Source organism: Anabrus simplex, chromosome 1 (assembly GCF_040414725.1).
Source record: "Anabrus simplex isolate iqAnaSimp1 chromosome 1, ASM4041472v1, whole genome shotgun sequence".
In the NCBI taxonomy this organism is placed as follows: Eukaryota; Metazoa; Arthropoda; class Insecta; order Orthoptera; family Tettigoniidae; genus Anabrus; species Anabrus simplex.
Window position 1 is genome coordinate 1,675,547,563 of NC_090265.1, and position 21,972 is coordinate 1,675,569,534.

Sequence of the window (21,972 nt, forward strand, 5' to 3'; positions counted from 1 at the left end):
CAGATCGGGAATTTTGGTGGATTCTCGCAGAAAACGAGCCAGATCGCGAATTTCGGCGGATTATATATCTAACAAAATAAGCATTCAATTATAAATTTCAGTGGTCTATATTACCGTAGCGAAGCACGGGTATCTTGCTAGTAAACTATAAAATAAATAAAAGAAATGAATGACAGAGGCTCTAAGAACCTAACGCTAGAACTTAAACATTTTTGTATTATGATGTAACATACCATTAGAAGGGCTGGCTGGACTGGACATGCCGTTTAAGCTGTGAGATTATAGTCATGAAAAACAAGAAAGGTTTCAAATATCTTTCCTTCAGAATTTGTCTGAGCTTTATAATTGGAATTCTATGAACTATTGTATGTCTGTGTAATGTTTTAAAACATTTCAGTCAAAATTAAAATAAGTACAAATTATTTTTCAAAAATATTTCCAATGTTGGAAGCAATATCAACAATTTTTTTTAAAGTGAGTAGTTAAATATTCTGTTCAATCATGATTTTCTCTCTTTTAGTCTACTGTATAATAATACACTTACTTCTTTTGTACAGTTATACATGAATAAAAATATTGTGTTAAAATTTGAAACTTATAAAATTTCAATATTTAGTCCAAATAAATGGCTGTTGCACAAGTATTAGTACCGAATAGTACCAGCCCCTTACAATACATGAAAATATGCAACTCATCTAACACTGATAATCCTTAAAGTCGATATTGCTCTGCTTGCTAATGTCAGCATTGTAAAATGAGGCAGATTTGCATAATTGCAAGAGACAATTGTGATAATTTGCTTATAGATTTGCATAAGAAAAACAACTAGAAAATAATACTATTTTCATGCCAAGATCATTCTAAAAGCATGCTGTTTATTGCGTACTTTTATAATACACATACTCCTAATACAATCTAGCAAACATGTTATGTAAGGTGATCTATTGTGGTAGAATGCTAAATGGATGCAGTAAAACATGAACAGAAATATGATATGGAAATTAAATGTTGTGGTGGAAAGGAACTTGCACTAGGAGGATGAATCCTGTGAACAGGAGACATATTGTTAAAATGGATTCATTGGTTTGAATCTACACTGGTATTTTTGAAGGTATGAACAGCTTCATCTTACCTATTTACAGCAGAGTGTTATTTACCTTTAATACTGTAAAACATGCAGCATAAACCTGGAGAATGACTCTGAGAAATGAGAGGTTTTATTACAAGTTGCTTAACGTCGCACCGACACAGATAGGTCTTATGGCGACGATGGGACAGGAAAGGGCTAGGAGTGGAAGGAAGCAGCTGTGGCCTTAATTAAGGTACAGCCCATGCATTTGCCTAGTATGAAAATGTGAAACCACGGAAAACCATCTTCAAGGTTACCGACAGTGGGGTTTGAACCCACTATCTTCCGAATACTGGCTGCACTTAAGCGAATGCAGCTATCGAGCTCGGTAAGAGATGAGAGTAGAGTACAGGCAGCTAAAATGGAATTCCTGAGAAGTGTGGTACAGAAGACAAGGAGGGATAGAGTGAGAAATGAAGACATGCAAAAAGAGCTAAATGTGCAAAAATTAAATGACAAACTGGAACAGAACAGATTGAGGTGGTTTGGACATGTCAAGCAGATGAAAGAAGAAAGACTGCCAAGACAAGCACTGGAAAGACAGATGACAGGGAAGAGAGGGTGAGGAAGAACCAGATTATAATGGATGGACTGTGTAAAGAACAGCATAGGAGAACGGAACCTGGCCTGAAACACAGTGTTGGATGATCAATGATGGAGAGACAGGACGATGTGGAGAGGAAACATATTTTTCCCCACTCAGTGTCAGCAGGAAAAGGGGAAGTGATGATGATGGGAGTGTGTCTCTTTTGAAATAATAACATAATGTGTTATTAAGGACACAGGCCTATGCTCCCTGATCCCCAGATCTGTGAAGGAAAGGTCACAACACATAGCTTGTTCATTCACGCATCCAGTGGAAGCAAACATAATTGTTATATAATCGTGATGTATTCTAGTGATGAATATATTACTCATGTATGGAGAAACATGACGGAGGTCATTACAGTTGCAACTCCTGTATGATGAGCAATTTCCTGAGAGAAGAAAACTGACAGCCAATACATTAGGGTGCCTTGAATGATGTTTGTGTTTATCTGGGGCATTTGGATGGACTGTAATGCAAGTATTATGTAACGATAAATATCATCCGTGGCATCAGAAATTACATCAAGAGCTCCAAATTTGATTTTGAAGCTCTAGGAGCATTTTGTCAATGGAAATTACACAATGCCCAATGATGTATCATTTTTGTCAAAAGTTCTCTTTTCAGATAAATCATAATTTAACAACTGAAATTTCCAAGGATAAATAAAAACTATTTCTTTAGAAATGATTAGGAATATGCCTGTATCATATCACCAGCAATAGATATAAGAAAAGAAAAATTACAGCCCGAGATTTGAACTTGTCTCTGCATGGCCCGGGTTCATAAGCTTATGATGCATACTGTTTTGTCACCTTAACTAGTGTGAGGTCTGGCACTAGGCAGTAAGTTTGCAGTCTATATGGTATCTGTTCATAGGCTTAATGTACAATCCTGTTCTAACATAAGTATTATTCACACATGTGATTGTCTCATATATTCATTAGAGTTTCTGTCATGGAATTACTTTTGGCACTGTATTATTGAGCTTAAAACTAAACACATCATTGTGCCAGTCCTGTATAGGAACAGGGATTGATATTTTTAGGTTGTCTATAAACTACAAGTTGCAGAAATTATTATAAGGGTCTAGTGGACCACTCTGTATATCAAGAGATTTCCCAATTTTTAAAATAACCGAAAGAACGAGTGTATTTTAAAAATTTATTTAACAAAATCACTCTCTTACATCTGTGTTAAAAATTGATTTTCTACACAAAGTAAATTGGTTGTAAATTCCATGTAACTTACGTATTTAAAAAAAAAAAAAACATGACAAGTAAATTACCTTGCCAATCCTGAGAATCAAATTGTCATCAGTATCTAAATCACTGTACTGTATATTGAAAACAATATTCTGCATAATATATTACTTCACAAATATTTTAACAACTAATATGTATAGTAGATGTTGATATGGCCAAAGTTGTCCACCCCATCTACACCGAGCAGTGTTCAAGTGGGAACTGATGGCAGTCTATATAACGTTGAACACAATATTTTGGTACAAACTTTGTAGTTCTAATTATCAGACATTTCTCATACTATTGTCTTGTATGATGTCTGCATGTGCGCATGGATGCATGAAAACAGGATAAAAATCTGGAATATAATGGAAAGTACTGATGTTGATACATACATCATTATAGACTGCTATGTTGATGTAGATAAGGAAGAAATAAATAAATTGTGTGTTACGTTCAGTAGTATTGATACTGTTCCTTCTCAGTGAAGAATATTCAAAGATTTTTAAAATGTAGGGGACATTCTGACACTGGTCATATTTTCTATGGATGTTTACTATGTCTACCTATTGGAAAACCTAAAATGGTTATGAAATATTGCTCAAATGTAATATAAACTTATGGGATGGTGTACGAAATGATTCCCACTTTTATTGTTGAATAAAATATATATTATATCAGTGCCAACTTCAGTAGCAGTGTTGCCATGCCATCAATATCAATCAATCAATCAATCAATCAATCAATCAATCAATCAATCAATCAATCAATCAATCAATCAATCAATCAATCAATCAATCAATACCGATCTGCATTTAGGGCAGTCGCCCAGGTGGCAGATTCCCTATCTGTTGCTTTCCTAGCCTTTTCCTAAATGATTTCAAAGAAATTGGAAATTTATTGAACATCTCCCTTGGTAAGTTATTCCAATCCCTAACTCCCCTTCCTATAAATGAATATTTGCCCCAGTTTGTCCTCTTGAATTCCAACTTTATCTTCATATTGTGATCTTTCCTACTTTTATAAACGCCATTCAAACTTATTCATCTACTAATGTCATTCTACGCCATCTCTCCGCTGACAGCTCGGAACATACCACTTAGTCGAGCAGCTCTTCTTCTTTCTCTCAATTCTTCCCAACCCAAACATTGCAACATTTTTGTAACGCTACTCTTTTGTCGGAAATCACCCAGAACAAATCGAGCTGCTTTTCTTTGGATTTTTTCCAGTTCTTGAATCAGGTAATCCTGGTGAGGGTCCCATACACTGGAACCATACTCTAGTTGGGGTCTTACCAGAGACTTATATGCACTCTCCTTTACATCCTTACTACAACCCCTAAACACCCTCATAACCATGTGCAGAGATCTGTACCCTTTATTTATAATCCCATTTATGTGATTACCCCATTCCTTATATTAACACCTAGATACTTACAATGATCCCCAAAAGGAACTTTCACCCCATCAATGCAGTAATTAAAACTGAGAGGACTTTTCCTATTTGTGAAACTCACAACCTGACTTTTAACCCCGTTTATCAACATACCATTGCCTGCTGTCCATCTCACAACATTTTCAAGGTCACGTTGCAGTTGCTCACAATCTTGTAACTTATTTATCACTCTATAGAGAATAACATCATCCGCAAAAGGCCTTACCTCCGATTCCACTCCTTTACTCATATCATTTATATATATAAGAAAACATAAAGGTCCGATAATACTGCCTTGAGGAATTCCCCTCTTAATTATTACAGGGTCAGATAAAGCTTCACCTACTCTAATTCTCTGAGATCTATTTTCTAGAAATATAGCAACCCATTCAGTCACTCTTTTGTCTAGTCCAATTGCACTCATTTTTGCCAGTAGTCTCCCATGATCCACCCTATCAAATGCTTTAGACAGGTCAATCGCGATACAGTCCATTTGACCTCCAGAATCCAAGATATCTGCTATATCTTGCTGGAATCCTACAAGTTGAGCTTCAGTGGAATAACCTTTCCTAAAACCGAATTGCCTTCTATCGAACCAGTTATTAATTTCACAAACATGTCTAATATAATCAGAAAGAATGCCTTCCCAAAGCTTACATACAATGCATGTCAAACTTACTGGCCTGTAATTTTCAGCTTTATGTCTATCACCCTTTCCTTTATACACAGGGGCTACTATAGCAACTCTCCATTCATCTGGTATAGCTCCTCCGACCAAACTATATCCCAACCCATTGTCTTTAGTATATCCCCAGAAATCTGATCAATTCCAGCCGCTTTTCTAGTTTTCAACTTTTGTATCTTATTGTAAATATCATTGTTATCATATGTAAATTTTATTACTTCTTTGGCCTTAATCTCCTCCTCTATCTCGACATCATCCTTGTAACCAACAATCTTTACATACTGCTGACTGAATACTTCTGCCTTTTGAAGATCCTCACATACACACTCCCCTTGTTCATTAATTATTCCTGGAATGTCCTTCTTGGAACCTGTTTCTGCCTTAAAATACCTATACATACCCTTCCATTTTTCACTAAAATTTGTATGACTGCCAATTATGCTTGCCATCATGTTATCCTTAGCTGCCTTCTTTGCTAGATTCAATTTTCTAGTAAGTTCCTTCAATTTCTCCTTACTTCCACAGCCATTTCTAACTCTATTTCTTTCCAGTCTGCACCTCCTTCTTAGTCTCTTTATTTCTCTATTATAATAAGGTGGGTCTTTACCATTCCTTACCACCCTTAAAGTTACAAACCTGTTTTTGCATTCCTCAACAATTTCTTTAAACCCATCCCAGAGTCTGTTTACATTTTTATTTACCGTTTTCCATCGATCATAGTTACTTTTTAGAAACTGCCTCATGCCTGCTCTATCAGCCATATGGTACTGCCTAACAGTCCTACTTTTAAGACCTTCCTTTCTATCACATTTATTTCGAACTATCACAAAAACAGCTTCATGATCACTAATACCATCTATTACTTCAGTTTCCCTATAGAGCTCATCTGGTTTTATCAGCACGACATCCAGGATATTTTTCCCTCCGGTTGGTTCCATCACTTTCTGAATCAGCTGTCCTTCCCATATTAACTTATTTGCCATTTGTTGGTCATGCTTCCTGTCGTTCGCATTTCCTTCCCAATTGACATCTGGCAAATTCAAATCTCCCGCTACAATCACATTTCTTTCCATGTCGTTTCCCACATAGCTGACTATCCTATCAAATAATTCCGAATCCGCGTCAGTGCTACCCTTTCCCGATCTGTACACTCCAAATATATCAAGTTGCCTATTATCTTTAGAAATGAGCCTTACACCTAGAATTTCATGTGTCTCATCTTTAACTTTTTCGTAGCTTACAAGTTCTTCTTTCACCAGAATGAACACTCCCCCTCCCACCATTCCTATTCTATCTCTACGATACACACTCCAGTGCCTTGAGAAAATTTCTGCATCCATTATATCATTTCTCAGCCATGATTCAACTCCTATTACAATATCTGGTAAATATATATCTATTAAATTACTTAATTCTATTCCGTTTTTTACAATACTTCTACAGTTCAACACTAACAATTTTATGTCATCCCTACTTGATTTCCAGTTCCCTGTTCCCTTATCACCGCTCCCTAGGCCATCCCGTTTCCCTGAATGTACCTCCCTATTACCCTTCCAAACAAATTTCCTAACTTATACGTACCACTGTGGTTTAAATGAAGGCCATCTGAGCGCAGATCCCTATCTCCTACCCACCCATTAGGATCTAGAAATTTCACTCCCAGTTTCCCACATACCCACTCCATAGTCTCATTTAAATCCCCAATCACCCTCCAGTCAGTATCCCTTCTACACAGTATTCCAGACTTAAGACATTGATAAGTATTATAGAAATCATCGAGCTTCTCCTTCAAACGAGCATATAGAATTATGTCCTGTTAAACACATTTATTCATCTATTTGCTATGCTTTCAACCTTACTTCAACAGAAATTCTTCAATTCTTGGAGTTCTATGAACTGTGCCAAATCGTGTTTGGCACAGCAGGAGTCTATGCTGGAACAATTGAATATCATTGGAAAAAAAACCCTATGGCCATAACATGGACGTTCGTGCCATTTTCAGCTGGTACAGTGATAGCAATTGTCTGCAGATGGCCGATATTATGGAGTTATGGTAGTCCTATTAGTACAAAGTAAATAGCTTCAGGGAATTCATACAGATTATTTCTTCCCAGCACCCTTAACTGGCTTACAGCAGTTTACTATTATGGGTTGAAAGCAAGTAATGTGTCCTTTGGGGTACCATGAATACTGTTAGTGGTTTATTAAGTAAACCTTTTTTTTTTTCAATACTGTCCTATGAAGACATTATTGGTGAGTGCAGCATTTTTATTTAGTGTTCGTGAGATCTAGTATCAAAATCTGCCAAAATGTTTACTGGTATTAGGTAAGATCATATTTATTTAAGAATATCATAGCACCCTTGAATTTAACGAGTTGTACTTTTCATTACTTTGATAAAGATGAAAGAACTCATCTTGTTTAAAAAACAACAAACTTCCTTGTTCATTCTGGAAAAGAAATGTACCAGATAGCAGTTTGACTATATGTTCCATTTTTTAAACATTAAAAAATTAATATATTATTTTACAATATTTTGATTGTAAAATTTAATGATCTTTTACTGTGTATATGTGAACTCATTGGGAAAGAATGAAGAATATATATACATTTTTTTAAAGTTTCACCTTTTATCTTTATTTCAGTGAATTTTTTTCCAGATATCTTCATTACATTTTGAGATGTGACTTAGAAAGGTAGAGTATTATTACTTCATCATACCAATTTTTAATTTGAAAGAGTTTCTTGCTATTGAGAAAAATAATATTGATACTGTATTTAACTTATATAGTGCTGGAGGTGGGTGAATCATTAAATGCTGTTGAGTGAAATTAAACATTGTATGAAGACTTTAGCTCTTTGAACTTCAATACTAAAAAATTAAATTACTTCAGCTCTTTTCATGGTACCACATTAAAAGATATTTTGAGAACAGATGTCCCACTTTTAACCTCCAGATATGGTCATCCAGAGTGTACAGGTACACGGCAGATTTTGATACCAAGTGCCATATCTTCTAAAACCTCTGTCATATGTTTGCTTATGTCCTAGGTTTGTTATATAACAATGCGATAGTTATCTTACTTTGTGTGAAATGATGACAGCAGGACCCTCTAAATTAGGTTTTCTCCACACTGATTTTCATTTTATAAATTTCAATAATCTCACTCAACATGTTGAGTTGCCCATGTATTTCCTTTCTATTTGCTATCCACACCGCAATATCATCTGCAAACCTATTCCCATATTTTTCCTTTGTCTCCTTTACAATTTTGTCCATAACTATTATAACAGTGAAGACAGCACACTTCCATGTCATAGTCCAGTTTCATTCCAAAACCACTCTGTCTCCCCAGCATATGTCTGGACACTGCTGCAACAATTTTTGTACATTGCTTGGACATATTCTATCATTTATTTTTCAAATACTTTCCACTGCATTACTTTCTTATAAATCAAGGAATATTATCACCATATCTCTTCCGTATTCCCAATGTTTCTTCATTAACTGCCTAATATTGATGATGGGTTTCAAGTGTTGATCTTCAACTTCAAAATAGCTCATATCTTTCATAATTTCACTACAGGCTTGCACAATTTTTCAGAGTTTTATGGAACACTTTTCCTTTAGAAACACACAGAGAAAAAAGTTGCATAGGTTTAAATTATGGCTATTTGAGTGCCAAGAATGTCCCATTGAAATGATCAGGAAATAGATGTGAAATGACATAAGTGTTGAAAAGTTTAAGAAACACAGCAGCCTTGCATCATCTTGCATGAACTACTGCATATTGAATAGCAAAGCTGTAACAAGAAGCTGCAGTATGACATTATTGCTGTACATGTTCAAGTAATGCACACTCTTTACACTCTTATCAAAGAAAATGGATCCAATCAGTCCAAGACTGGAAATTAACTTTTTCATCAACCACTCCTGGATTCTCATTGGTCCAGAAGCGCACTTTGTTTTATTTTCTACTGACCGAGAGAGTTGGCCGTGAAGTTAGGGGTGCACAACTGTGAGCTGTGGGGAGGTAGTGGGTTCGAACCCCACTGTCAGCAGCTCTAAAAATAGTTTTCTGTGATTTCCCATTTTCACACCAGGCAAATGCTGGGGCTGTACCTTAATTAAGGCCACAGCCGCTTCCTTCTCACTCCTAGCTGTCTCCTATCCCATCGTTGCTATAAGACCCATCTGTAAAGCGCAACTTGTAAAAAAAAAGTATTTTTACTGCACCATTGTCCAAATGAAAGTGTGCCTTGACAGAAAAGCAAAGCAAGAACCACTTTCTCTGCTGTTTGTTTTTGTTTGAGTTTATGCACCATGGTCATATGATACAGATACATCATGAAGATTGTTTATAAGAATCCATTATACAGAGCATCTAGAGATTCCTTGTTGTTCTGCTGCTTTCTGGGATGACTTGCTGGGACTCCTCTACAGAGCATCTCTGCCATCTTCAATAATGTCAGAACACACAGGCTTTGGTCGGGTACACTTTGATTCCAATTTTGTTCCCTTCATATGAAATTTTTCAGGTATCTTGTGGATGGTTTTCTTTGAGGGGACCACCATGTATGAAATGCCTCTGAGTCATAGCAGTGCTTCTTGAATCAGGCAGTTGATGACTGCTGTTGCATTTCAAGTCTTCTTTTGTGTGTCATGCTGTATGCTCCTAGTGACAGTGATATGAATTATACTCCAATTGTTTCTCCAAGGACTACTGAACTGCTCAAGATACATAATGTGATTGTTCATATGACTCTTAAAATATATGAAAAAGAAAGGGGGGTATCATTTTGTACACCAGCCTGTAGATCATTAACTGTATGAGTTATGTGTTTTGAACTGTGTTAAATGTTTGATTCTCCTTAAGTAGAGATACTGCAGGTAAGGTCTACTGTTTGGAGACTAGGTCGGAGAGAAAGTTTGTGGAAAAGAAAATAGGGTATTATTGGCATTTGGTGCATGCAAATCTTTGATAATATTCTATCCTTCCCCTCTCTCCTTAACAGTATAGTATACCACCAGAAGGGATATAGACATGAGTCCACCTTCAACATTAATTTGACTGTTCATGTGATCAGATACTGTATAGAGACACATAAAATTTCTTTTTTGTTAGATATTGTATAATACTTTAGACTACCAAATAAAATTGTAATTACAATACATCTTGTAACATAGTGTTATAGTCAGCATGTGAAAGATTAAATTCCATGAGTTCATCTAAAGATGAGAACAAAGCCAGAAATATAACAATTGTTTCATCCTCATCTAACCACGTTATGGCAGAGAGAAGTAAGGGCTTGGCAGGAGGCAATAGTATGAGTGATTGTAAGTGATATGCTATTGTTTATGTAAATATGTGTATATAGTACTTTCCATATATCTTACTATCATTCCTAACTACTAATTTTGTAATTCGTTTCTATTTTGCCACCAGAGGAATTACCCCATTTGCAAAATAAATACTTTTCTCAATTGATGAAGTACAAGGACATTATTTTATCTATTCAGGAGATTCTCACTCGCCCGGTTGCCTGTGCTGCGAGCCTATCTCCCGCCAAGCACTTTGCCGTAATGCACTTCTCGGCGCCACAAGCTCCCCTCCTATGCAGTCTGCTGAGAGCTTTATCAGCGTATGCTTCAGTTTAGTCAAGTGTTCATGTGTTTAGTGTGTTGTTCCAATGCCATTTTCATTATATAAGTGTGTGTATATACATAATACCTTCATAAAGTACAGGAAATCTTGTGCGAAAACATCAATCAAATTTCGTAAGAATTACACGAGGATTATAAGTAGGAATGTGTGACCCCCGCGAAGCCCAGACTTATCACCATGTGACTTTTATCGAGGAGGGACTCTTAAAAATAGGATGTATGCAAGAAACCCTCACACTTTACAGGGGCTTAAAGACTATAAGAGCTAAAATCAAGTCAAATCAGTGCTGAGGAACTTGTCAAAGTAAATGACAATTTCATAAGGAGGTGCCAGCAATGTGTAGGAGTGAAGGCAAACATTATCAGCACCAGCTGTGAACTGGGTAAGTATACTCACTGACTCTGTGCTGTGTGAGTGCTGTGTACTGGCTGCATTACAGCAAAGTGCCAGGTGGGAGATAGGCTCATAGTGCAGGCGACTGGGCGAGTGAGAATCTCTCAAATAGATAAAATAATGTCCCTGTAGCTAGAAAACTATGAATGGAGGTCCGAGAGACAGGTAATGACTAAATTCCTAGAGGTGCATATGAAATGATATTGAGATTATTGAAAAGGATTTGTTAAGAAAGTGGATCTTAGTTGTTATAAATGTAGGCTGTTAATGTTGGAGCAGACCGATTACAATTAAACTGGTCCAACCAAAGAGCTTCTTTGTTAGTACACTCACAGGGACATAGGTTCAGTTCTTAATTAGTAAATCAGATCTGAGGAGATGATGATCCCTGAAAGTACTCTAGTAAATGGAATGGGTTCAGCAGCTGCAGTTGGGCTGGTGACTTGCAACTGGCTCACAGCGAGCAATATCTCATATTGGTCTTGACAAAAACATTGAGCAATTTGAGTACACTGTGCAAACTCACCCTTGCTAAAAAGTCACTATGTGTGATGTACGGGTTGGGTGAGAAGTCCCTGTACCCCTGTAACTGTTTATTGTCAAATGTTATTACGTACATATTAAGTATCTAATATATCTGTATGTTTCCTATCATACTGTAAACACAGTTCTATACACCTCCATGTTCTTCTTGACATATTCTGAGCATGTCCGGTGTTATAGTGCGAACTGCATTACAGCATTGCAAAGTTCTTTGTTTGTACCATAATGACATGCAGAACATGTGCCTTAATGACTCCCCATAACGAGTTGTCAGGTGTGGTGAGTTTAAGACTTCTTGGTGGCCATTTGAAGGGAGCTAGTGTTGCTAGTGAACCACGACCTATCCACCGTTTTGGGAAATGTTCGTTTAGGAACTCGCACACTGCAAGAGCGTAGTGAGCAAGCGCTCCATCTTGCTGCAACTATACGCATTCTGTGAGGCCTCTTTCTTCAAGCTGTGGTATTAACCATGTTTGTAACATATCTAAATAATTTGCGCCATTCACAGTCCCTTAAAAAAAGTACAGTCCAAGCAGATGTTGTGATGTCATCACTGTCCATATTCCTTTCCAACTCAACTATGTAATGAGGACTCTCTTTGGCCCACACGGCAACATTTCTAGCACGGGAGCTGCAATAAATAGCACATTCATCTGAAAACATAACCTTGGCATGGCTCACTGCATTTGGAAATTAGTTAACGAAGTGCGGCATGCTAAAATGTGCTCATTCTGGTCTCTATCCTATAATTCATTTACAAACATCGGTCAAAAAGTTCTGAACTTAAGGCCTTTTTAATGTTATCTCGCAATGTTGTTCTGAGTATACCGAGTTCAGAAGCACATTTACACGCCGACTTCATAGCAGACTGTTCAATCGAAGCACATACTCCAGCACGTTTCTTCTCATATCTTCTTCCTTCCACTCCATGGCCTGTCTTAAACACTGCCCGAGGCAAAAGCACCTGTCCCTATTGATGTGTTGCTTTTCATGGTAGAGCCTTATTCAATCTTACCTGGAATGCTCCCATAATCTGTCTCATTGAAAATGTATTCCAACACTTGATTCGAACAATTAATAAGTAATATAGCTACCAACCTGCATAAATAACATAGCATAAATAACATTTGATACTAAACAATTACAGAGGTATGGGAACTTCTCACCGACCCTGTACATCATTTTATTTCAGTACACTGTGTGAAATCAGCATTGTGTCAGTAAGCAATTGCACATGCTTAATTACAGATTAAAATACCATTTAACCACTGTTGAAGATTAATGCTGGAGCATTTTCAATCTCCAGTCCTCTTGAGGTTTCTAGTAGTCATCAGGAGGCTTCCCGGGAGATGTCAGAAATGGGTCAGCCTTTCACTTTTGACTTGTCTTTCCTGAGTGGTTGAAGTCCATTAGATGGGCAGAGCCAACAGTTAGCAGCGATGTCAACTGCTCTCAGGTAGGGCCAAACTAGCTTGCCCCTCCCTACACCCTGAAAAAATCGAACAAACAAAATGGTGGACATCATCACATTATTATGGTTGTTGTAATATGCTGGTGTTTTGATAGCTGTTGCTAATACTTTTAAATCTACTCTTGTAGAACTTGATGTAGAGAACATTGAATGTGACTGTGTTAAATTTATTTTAGGTGAAAAGGTATATCTCGTGGTAACTGTTTACTTTCCACCAAATTCTGATTTAGGAACTTAAAATAATTTTTTTGCAGTACTTGAAAACATTGAATTCATACATTATTATAATGTTATTATAACGGATGATTTTAACTTACCTTTGATCAGTGATAGTAACTGTAATTTACTTAACTGTGGACGAAAATACCTTGCTCTGGCTAATTTTATTGCTTTATTCAATCTGAATTCATTTAATAACGTAAAAAAATGCCAGTGGTAAAACACTTGATTTAGTCCTGTCCAATTATGTAGGAAATATTAATGTATACAGAAGAGATTACCCCCTTGTGCCTGAGGATTCTAATCATCCTGCTTTATATTTTGAAGTGGTTGTTAACATTGAGTGAACCAAAATATTACCTGTCAGCATCTACAATTTCCAAAAGGCCGATTTTTATGAGTTGTATGCACCGTTACAAAAATATGACTGGAATCAGTTACTAATGAGTGAAGACCCTAATAATGCAGTAAGCTATTTTTATGAAGTCCTTAATAACCTTTTCACAAAATATGTTCCTAAAAAAACAGTGAACAAGAAAAGAATGTACCCTTGTTGGTTTACATTAGATATAATTAAAATGTTGAAATTAAAGGAGACTCACAGGAAACACATGAAGCATTCTGAATACAGTGCTCACATGTACAAACAATTAAGAAAACAGTCTAAGACACTTACTGCAAGGGCATATAGATTGTATATATTACAGTCACAGAATAATATAAAAAAGGATCCGAAAATGTTTTGGGGTTTCATAAAAAGTAAACGAAATAATAGTTTGTTTAAACAGTGTATGACATATGGTGGAAACCATTTGGTAACTGCGCAAGGAATAGCCAATGCGTTTGCATGTAATTTTCAAACTGTTTATGCACCCCAGCCTTCTTTATTTATAGCCTCTGAGTCAGTATCAATGATTACTGCTCGCAGTTTACAGATGGGTCCTATACGCGAAGATGAGTACAAAGATGCAGTAACAAAACTTAAGGCATCTACATCGGCGGGATTTGATCACATACCTCCTTACATTATTAAAGGATGATAGGAATGGATGATAGGATGATAGGATGTGCAGAGGTGCTAATGGTTCCACTATGTGCCATATATAATTTAATTTTAAAGATGCAAATATTTCCTGAGATTTGGAAAATAAGTAAAATAACTCCAATCCTTAAATCTGGTGATAGTTCGAAAATTGAGATCTACAGAGCTATCTCAATAATATGTGCTCCAGCGAAGATCCTTGAACAAATACTCTATGTTACAATATTTAATCATATCAAACCATATGTATCAGAATTTCAGCATGGGTTTTATCCCAAGTGTTCTACTACGACTAATCTTATGAACTTTATTCAGGATATTTCTGATTCAATGAATGAATGCAGTTTATACTGATTTTGCAAAAGCTTTTGATAAAGTTGATCATGGTATACTTTTGTGTAAATTATCATTATTTGTTTATCTTCTGAGTTTCTGAAATTAATTTCAGATAGAAAACAGTTTGAATCTTACACACAGAATACTTCATTCCAGGTCAAAGTTAATTCTGGAGTTCCTCAGGGCTCAAACCTTGGTGCATTGTTCCTTTTATTATTTATAAATGACTTACCGAAAGTAATAAAATATTCAAGATGCTTACTCTTCGCTGACGACCCAAAGATTTATAAGCAAATTACCGGGTATGATGATGCTATGGAATCGCAAGCCAATCTAACAACTGTTACAAATGGTGTGTTGCAAACAGGCTTTCTTTCAATATTAAAAAGTGTTTTGTGATCACATTTTCTCGTAATAAGAATGTGACTGTGCATAACTACAGTATAAATGGTGAGATCTTGCAGAGGTGTAATTTAGTAAATGATCTGGGTGTTATGCTTGATTCAAAACTTTCATTCAACAGTCATATTCATAAAATTACAAATGATGGATTTAAACAATTAGGGTTTATTATTAGAAATACTCGGGACATTAGGGTTGAATATACTTTTAAAGTCTTATTCAGTCATTTTGTTAGAAGTAAACTTGAATATGCATGTGTAGTGTGGGCTCCTCGGTACATGTATACAATTAACGAAATAGAAAAAATACAAAACAAATTTATGCAATATTTATATTTTAAAAAATATAACCGATCATCATATCATCAAAGAGTTTCTTATAGAACTCTATTAAATGAATTTGGCTTAATGAAGCTCAGTACATGTAGAATATTAGCTCAACAGATATTTCTTTACAAGACAGTTAATGGAATATTAGATAACCAACAGTTTCTTGAAAGAATCAACTTCAGTACCAAGAGGGTAACTCTATGTTTGAGACAAACATTTTACTGCCCCTTCTCAAGCACCTCACATCATAAAAATCCGCCTGTTGTAAAAATGTGTGAAGTTTATAACAGAATATCTTCAGACAGCAGAAATAGATTTTGCTTTATCACTTCCTTTATTTTCAAAAATGTTAGAACAATATTTTCACAAAAATTCATAATTTGTTGGAGGAAATCAATTCAGCACTGAAATATGATGTATGTAATGCCACTATTATTTTTCCTGCCACGACAGATTCATCTCACCTCATACCCGACCCCGTAGGGAAACGGGACAAGGGTTGGACAAACATATGTGTTTGTGTATTTATTATTCTAATGAATTTTTTTTCTTTTTTTTCTCTTCTAACTTGTTTTCTCTCCTTTAACTTTGATATTTTATATGTTTGTATGTTTTATTGAAAATATGTATAAATTATTCTTAATTTAGTCATGGCAATCTTAGTTTCTCAATTGTTATATATTCTTTTGTACATCTGTAGGTTCCATTTATATATTGAATGTATTTTGTACCATCCATTGTAATTGGGGATATACCCTGTTATAAATAAATAAATGAATAAATAAATAAATAAATAAATGAATCAGTCAATCAATCAATCAATCAATCAATCAATCATGACACAAAAATTGTTCTTATTACCAATTTCTACTGATACTCATTTGATGATATTGGTGAGATACTGGAGGCACTCTTAAAACAAGGTTTTCAGAATATGTATATTCAGTTGCTGCAGAACATTTATTCAACTGTCTTCAATAATAAAAATTAGTCTCTTCAAGACAGTCTAAGATTTTAACCCTTAAGCTGCAACATTCGACGAGAGTAGAATGCAATGTTCTTTCCATTCGCTGCCATATTTGACTTAAATCACTGCATTGATGGGGTGTAAGTACCTACGTGTTAATATAAGGAAAGATCTTTACTGGGGTAATCACATAAATGGGATTGTAATTTTTTTTTTTACTAGTTGCTTTACGTCGCACTGACAGAGATAGGTCTTATGGCGACGATGGGATAGGAAAGGCCTAGGAATGAGAAGGAAGCGGCTTTGGCCTCAATTAAGGTAAAGCCCCAGCATTTGCCTGGTGTGAAAATGGGAAACCACGGAAAACCATCTTCAGGGCTGCCGACAGTGGGGTTCGAACCCACTATCTTCCAGGTGTGAACTCCCAGCTGTGCGCTCCTAACCGCAAGGCCAACTCACCCGGTGGATTGTAAATAAATAAAGGGTACAGGTTATTTAGTTCTTCTTCTGGATTGAACTGTGTTGTTGTTGTTTTCTGTACATACTGTACAGTTTGCCGATGTTTTGATACACTGGAGTATTCTTTGTCAAGGTGACTGAAATACCCCTATTCAATCCGAGGTAATCAGTTTCCCAGGCAGCAATCAAACTACTGTACAGTGTATGGGACCATCACCAGGATTACTTAATTCGATATCTGGGAAAGATCCCAAGGAAAACAGCATGATTTGGGTGAAAAAGAGTAGTGTTACAAAAGTGTTGTAAACTTGGGCTGGGAAGACTTGGGAATAAGGAGATGAGCTGCTCGACTAAACCATCTATAATATATGTAAAAAATATTTTATTTTACTACCACCTATTGAATACAATTCAAAATGTTAACATATGAGTTAAAACATTGTTAAAATATGTTGTTAAAATATAAATAGAATAAAAAATAAATAAAAATAAAATAAAAATTAATAAAAATATGTAAAATATATTGTTAAAATATAAGTTATAACTCATACGTTAACCTTTTGAATTGTATTAAATAGGTGGTAGTAAAATGAAATATTTTTTACATATATTAGTGGAGAGGTGACATGGAATGACATTAATAGATGAATAAGCTGAAATGTAGTTTTGAAAAGTAAGAAGGATGAAGAAAAAGTTGGAATTCAAGAGGACAAACTGGGGCAAATATTTGCTTATAGGAAGAATTATGGATTGGAATAATTTATCAGAGATTTCAGTAATTTTTCAAATTCTTTGAAGAGAAATGCTAGGTAAACAATTGATGTGGAATCTGCCACCTGGGCAACAGCCCCAAATGTAGATAAGTGGTGAATGATTATGATGATAATGATGATATTTGCCAAACTAACCAAACAATTTCCTGAAATGAAATCAAGTACAGTAATATGTATAGAAAGGAAGAAGAAAGGGAACACATCAGTGCCCGGCTGAGTGGCTCAGACAGTTGAAGCGCTGGCCTTCTGACCCCAACATGGCACGATCGATTCTGGCTCAGTCCAGTGGTATTTGAAGGTGCTCAAATATGTTAGCCTCGTGTCAGTAAATTTGCTGGACAAAATTCCGGCACCTCGACGTCTTCGAAAGTAGTTAATGGGATGTACAAAGCAATAACATTATTATTAACACATCAGTGTGGAAAGAGGGAGCAGTAGAAACAGGAGACAAGGAGAAACAATAAAACACAAAAGGCTAAAGGCAATCTCCACATCTTTAATTAGTGCAATTTTCAAGTAGATAGGCTTTCTCTCCTCACCAATACCAGTTATTCTATATCCATCGCTTTTCAGTTTCCAATGAGCTTGTTTCTGCTTTCCAGCTTTATCAGGAGGATGAACTTCAACACTCATTGTGTGGGATAAGAAGAAAGCCAGACAAACACATGATAAGGGAAGAGATGAAAAGACAAAGATGAATATATGTGGTAAAAGACCAGGCAATTTTGCACACCAAGACTGAAGATCTGTCAAGATAGCCTCCTCAATGAATGTTGAAGTCTGCCCTCCCAACAGATATGGGAAGCATAAACCAAGTAATCGGGGGGCTGAGAAGAATTGTGACTATTTGAAGACGACTGTTTATGAATATCTGTTCTCTTCCCTCACTGTTCTGTCATTGTGTTTATCATATGTGTTCTCTTTCAAGTTCCTGTCTTTCTATATAATGAATCATTTGTCAAGTATTGTTTATTTCTATTACTTAATATCCTGGAGTGAGTGTAATAAAATAATGCTCTAAATGCTGCACAACCCAGGATAGGTCTGATCTACAGGTCATGATGAGCACAGTATTTGAGGCAGGTATTTAAAATATCCCTTCTGGTTCCACTTAATTTTTGACTCTGTATGATATCTTCATAGCTCTCTAATAAGTCTATTCTGACTCATGATGTATTCATCCTACACTAATGCTTACGAGGTTTCATACAGTTTTCATTTAACCCCATGATACCACCTCTTTCCTAAAGGGCATCAATGCACAGCTCCGGGGAAACTAGTGAGCAAGCCAGCCAGTCACTGAATGCATGTTAGCTGGTTAGGATTTATGTTAAACTCAACAGTGCCCAACTCAATTCTGATCTGAACATCATTTATAGAATAAATGCTGTGCATTGATGTTTAAGAGTTCAGACCTTGGTGAAGCTAACCTTATCTGTAATTTTAGTCAGATTTAAACAAAATATCAAGAAGTTAAATAATGTAACTAATGAAGAAAACTTTAATCTTTTGCTTACATAGTGTGAATATTTCCAGAATGATGGTATATACATTTTTTTGTCCATTTGAAATGTCCCAGGTGCATCAGTTATGACATAGAATATGTCTGTAGTTTCGGAAATGTACTTGGACTGTCGAGCAGTACAAAAACATGGAAGTTTGGACACTGAAATCATTTCCAGACAACACGTACGACGACTGTGTTCAATATCTCATTGTAAAGAGGAAGGATCAGTGTACCTGGTAATAAAGGTTTGACCTCGGTACGATTCAGTAGCATCATCATTTGAGGTACAAAAATCAACATGCCATATGGATGACAATTAGTGTTGCTCTGCACATGATGGTGTCATTTGATTTGTCTTAGTGAGTTCTACAAGTCAATCCATCCATCCATCCACCCATTCATCCACAGTGTATCAGCCACATGGCTGGTTTGCTCCTTTGGTGGCAGCCCTCCAATTCTGACGACTGAGAGCATCTTCTTTAATTGTCCAAAAGTGCAAAATCCCACTTACTGGTCGATTGGTCTACAAGTATAAATAAAAAAGAAATCAAATAAAAAGCATTTGAGAAAACTGTGGTGCAAAGAAGAGTGAACAATTCCTCTTGTTTGCAAAATATGAAATCATAGGGACAATAAGTGGCTTCAAAATGAGTTAACACATTCAAGAAGATAGATGAGTTTTCAGAATTCCAAAAAGTTCAAAATCACCAATACTAAGTATCAAGAGGCTCATCAAGAGCATCATAAAGTTAAGGTAGCCAAGAATCATCAGATGAGCTATGCATTACTAGGGCCCCAGCCGAGCACTTCATCTGCCCTAGCAGTGGAAAATAACATGAAAATATCATTTTGACAATACCTATCACACAGTACATATTCTATGTCAAAACTTGTGACCATGGCCCCTCCACAGTTCCATTTGAATTTTTTTTTTGGTTTATCATTTTGTAACTTAATTATTTAGATAAGAGAATTTAAAGGATAAATTGTAGTGTTATTGCTGGTTTCAGTGCAGTCCTTATATTTTTAACAAAATTTGTAATAATATGTAGTATTGCATCATAAAAAAGTGTTTTTATATTTTCTTAGTTTAGCAAAAATTATTTTTGAAAGTTATGAGCTGTTATTATAGTTAGAATGGATGTTACAAATTATTAAATTATGAATGCTATATAAGTGCAAAATTTTCAGTAAATTATGTTAGAACTGTTGCACATTTGAAGAAAAGTTACTTCCAAGTAATTCTCACTGAAAGAAGGCATGAGTTTCTGATTCTGAAATAGGTGGCTCATCTCATTGTTTCTCAGTACCTAAATGAGCACATTCACTTCTTTTGACTTTTCAGCCCTTAGATTTTCTCCAGCGATTATGACTAAATGCATTTTACTCTGAAAACTTTCAAAACAACAAGTGTGATTTAAATGTCTCTGTGGGCCCTTTAAAAATGGTCGCACATGAAAAAATATCTCCGTGTTCCCCAAGGTTCTGAGTATCTACAAGAGCCAAAATCTCATTTTCGGTTTTGGGGTCATTTCTGACCCAGTATTTTAGTAGGGTCCCTTTAAGCATACAGACCCACATTAGTTACATTAGATTTGCTATGAGAGATATCATATGTTAGTAGAGTGCCCTGTGTTGTGTGTGGCAGCTTACTGTGTGTGTTGCTTGTTCTGTTACGTGCAGGCGCCCTGCCCATGGTTTCTGCCTCTGTGTTCTGCCTGCATTGGGCATTGCGCTGGCTCATCTTCTCCTTTTACTGTCTGCTCTCCGTCTGGGGGCTCTACAAGGTAAACACTCAGCACTCACAATCTGTCCAGTCACAACATTTAGATGAAGAATTACTCATTGACTAGATATAATTCCATATCATCTGCCTTCTACATCCTGCATTCTTCATTTCAATAGTAGGTCTATCACATGACAGTGGACTGGGTTTTCCAAACCAATAACAAAATGCTGCAGTTTTTTTAAATGAATTGAGTTCCTCCTTGTTCCCCCCATGGCATGAAGAACAGGCTTAGTAGAGACGTAACATCCTGCATGAGTGTTGGTTTCCTGTGACTGAGTGAATCACTATAATTAAATTTTTGTAGTGTATTTCTCACATGCACCTCTTTGCTTTTATGTTTTGGTGTTCAAGAATATTGTTATGTTGCTTAAAGATCGCAATATGTTGCTAGGTCATTGCTTCCTATGGCAACAGTCATAACATGCAGCTTGCTTATTTTCAGGCCCTTACAGCTTGGTCTCCTTGGGAAAGAAGGCTGTGTTTTCTCCTGCCTTTTGTTATGCGAATACTTCTCTGTGCTCTGAGATATTCAAAAGTAGGGGGTGGTGATCCGGAATCACTTGTTCATGTTATACTCCAGGTATGTATAATTACTGTATTTAGCATTAAAATTCACTATATCAGCTTAGACTGTTGACAATAATCATTTCCCAGGCTTGTAGTCCAATGTCCATAGCAGAATGAAGTTCTCTTCAACAAACTTTATGGACATCAGAGACAGAAGATTGTCAAAAACACTGAGCATCATTTTCTGTAGTACATAACGAAAGCTCCAGAATTTTTACAGAGAATCTGGAGCTCAAGTAGTGCTTATTTTGATGCATTAGCCAATAACTACAAAATTAAGTAAATAATTACAACCAAAGTGCATAAATCTATATATCTATATATCTATATATATAAAATAACTTGTCCTGACTGACTGATGGCCAAGCAGGCATCAATTTTTGGTGGTGAGACAAAGAGTCTCATAGTGCATTGGCACTGCTGGTGGCTCC

The 21,972-nt window shown here is 36.1% G+C and overlaps 1 protein-coding gene across 1 annotated transcript in view; it reads left to right on the forward strand.

The window, feature by feature from the left end:
* The window catches only part of LOC136881757 (progestin and adipoQ receptor family member 4), a 138,100-nt gene that overhangs the window by 85,128 nt on the left and 31,000 nt on the right, over positions 1-21,972 (forward strand). The window contains exons 3-4 of the mRNA XM_067154191.2: positions 20,869-20,972; positions 21,417-21,554. Coding sequence (XP_067010292.1) covers positions 20,869-20,972; positions 21,417-21,554 — 242 coding nt within the window. The remainder of the gene's footprint in view (positions 1-20,868; positions 20,973-21,416; positions 21,555-21,972) is intronic.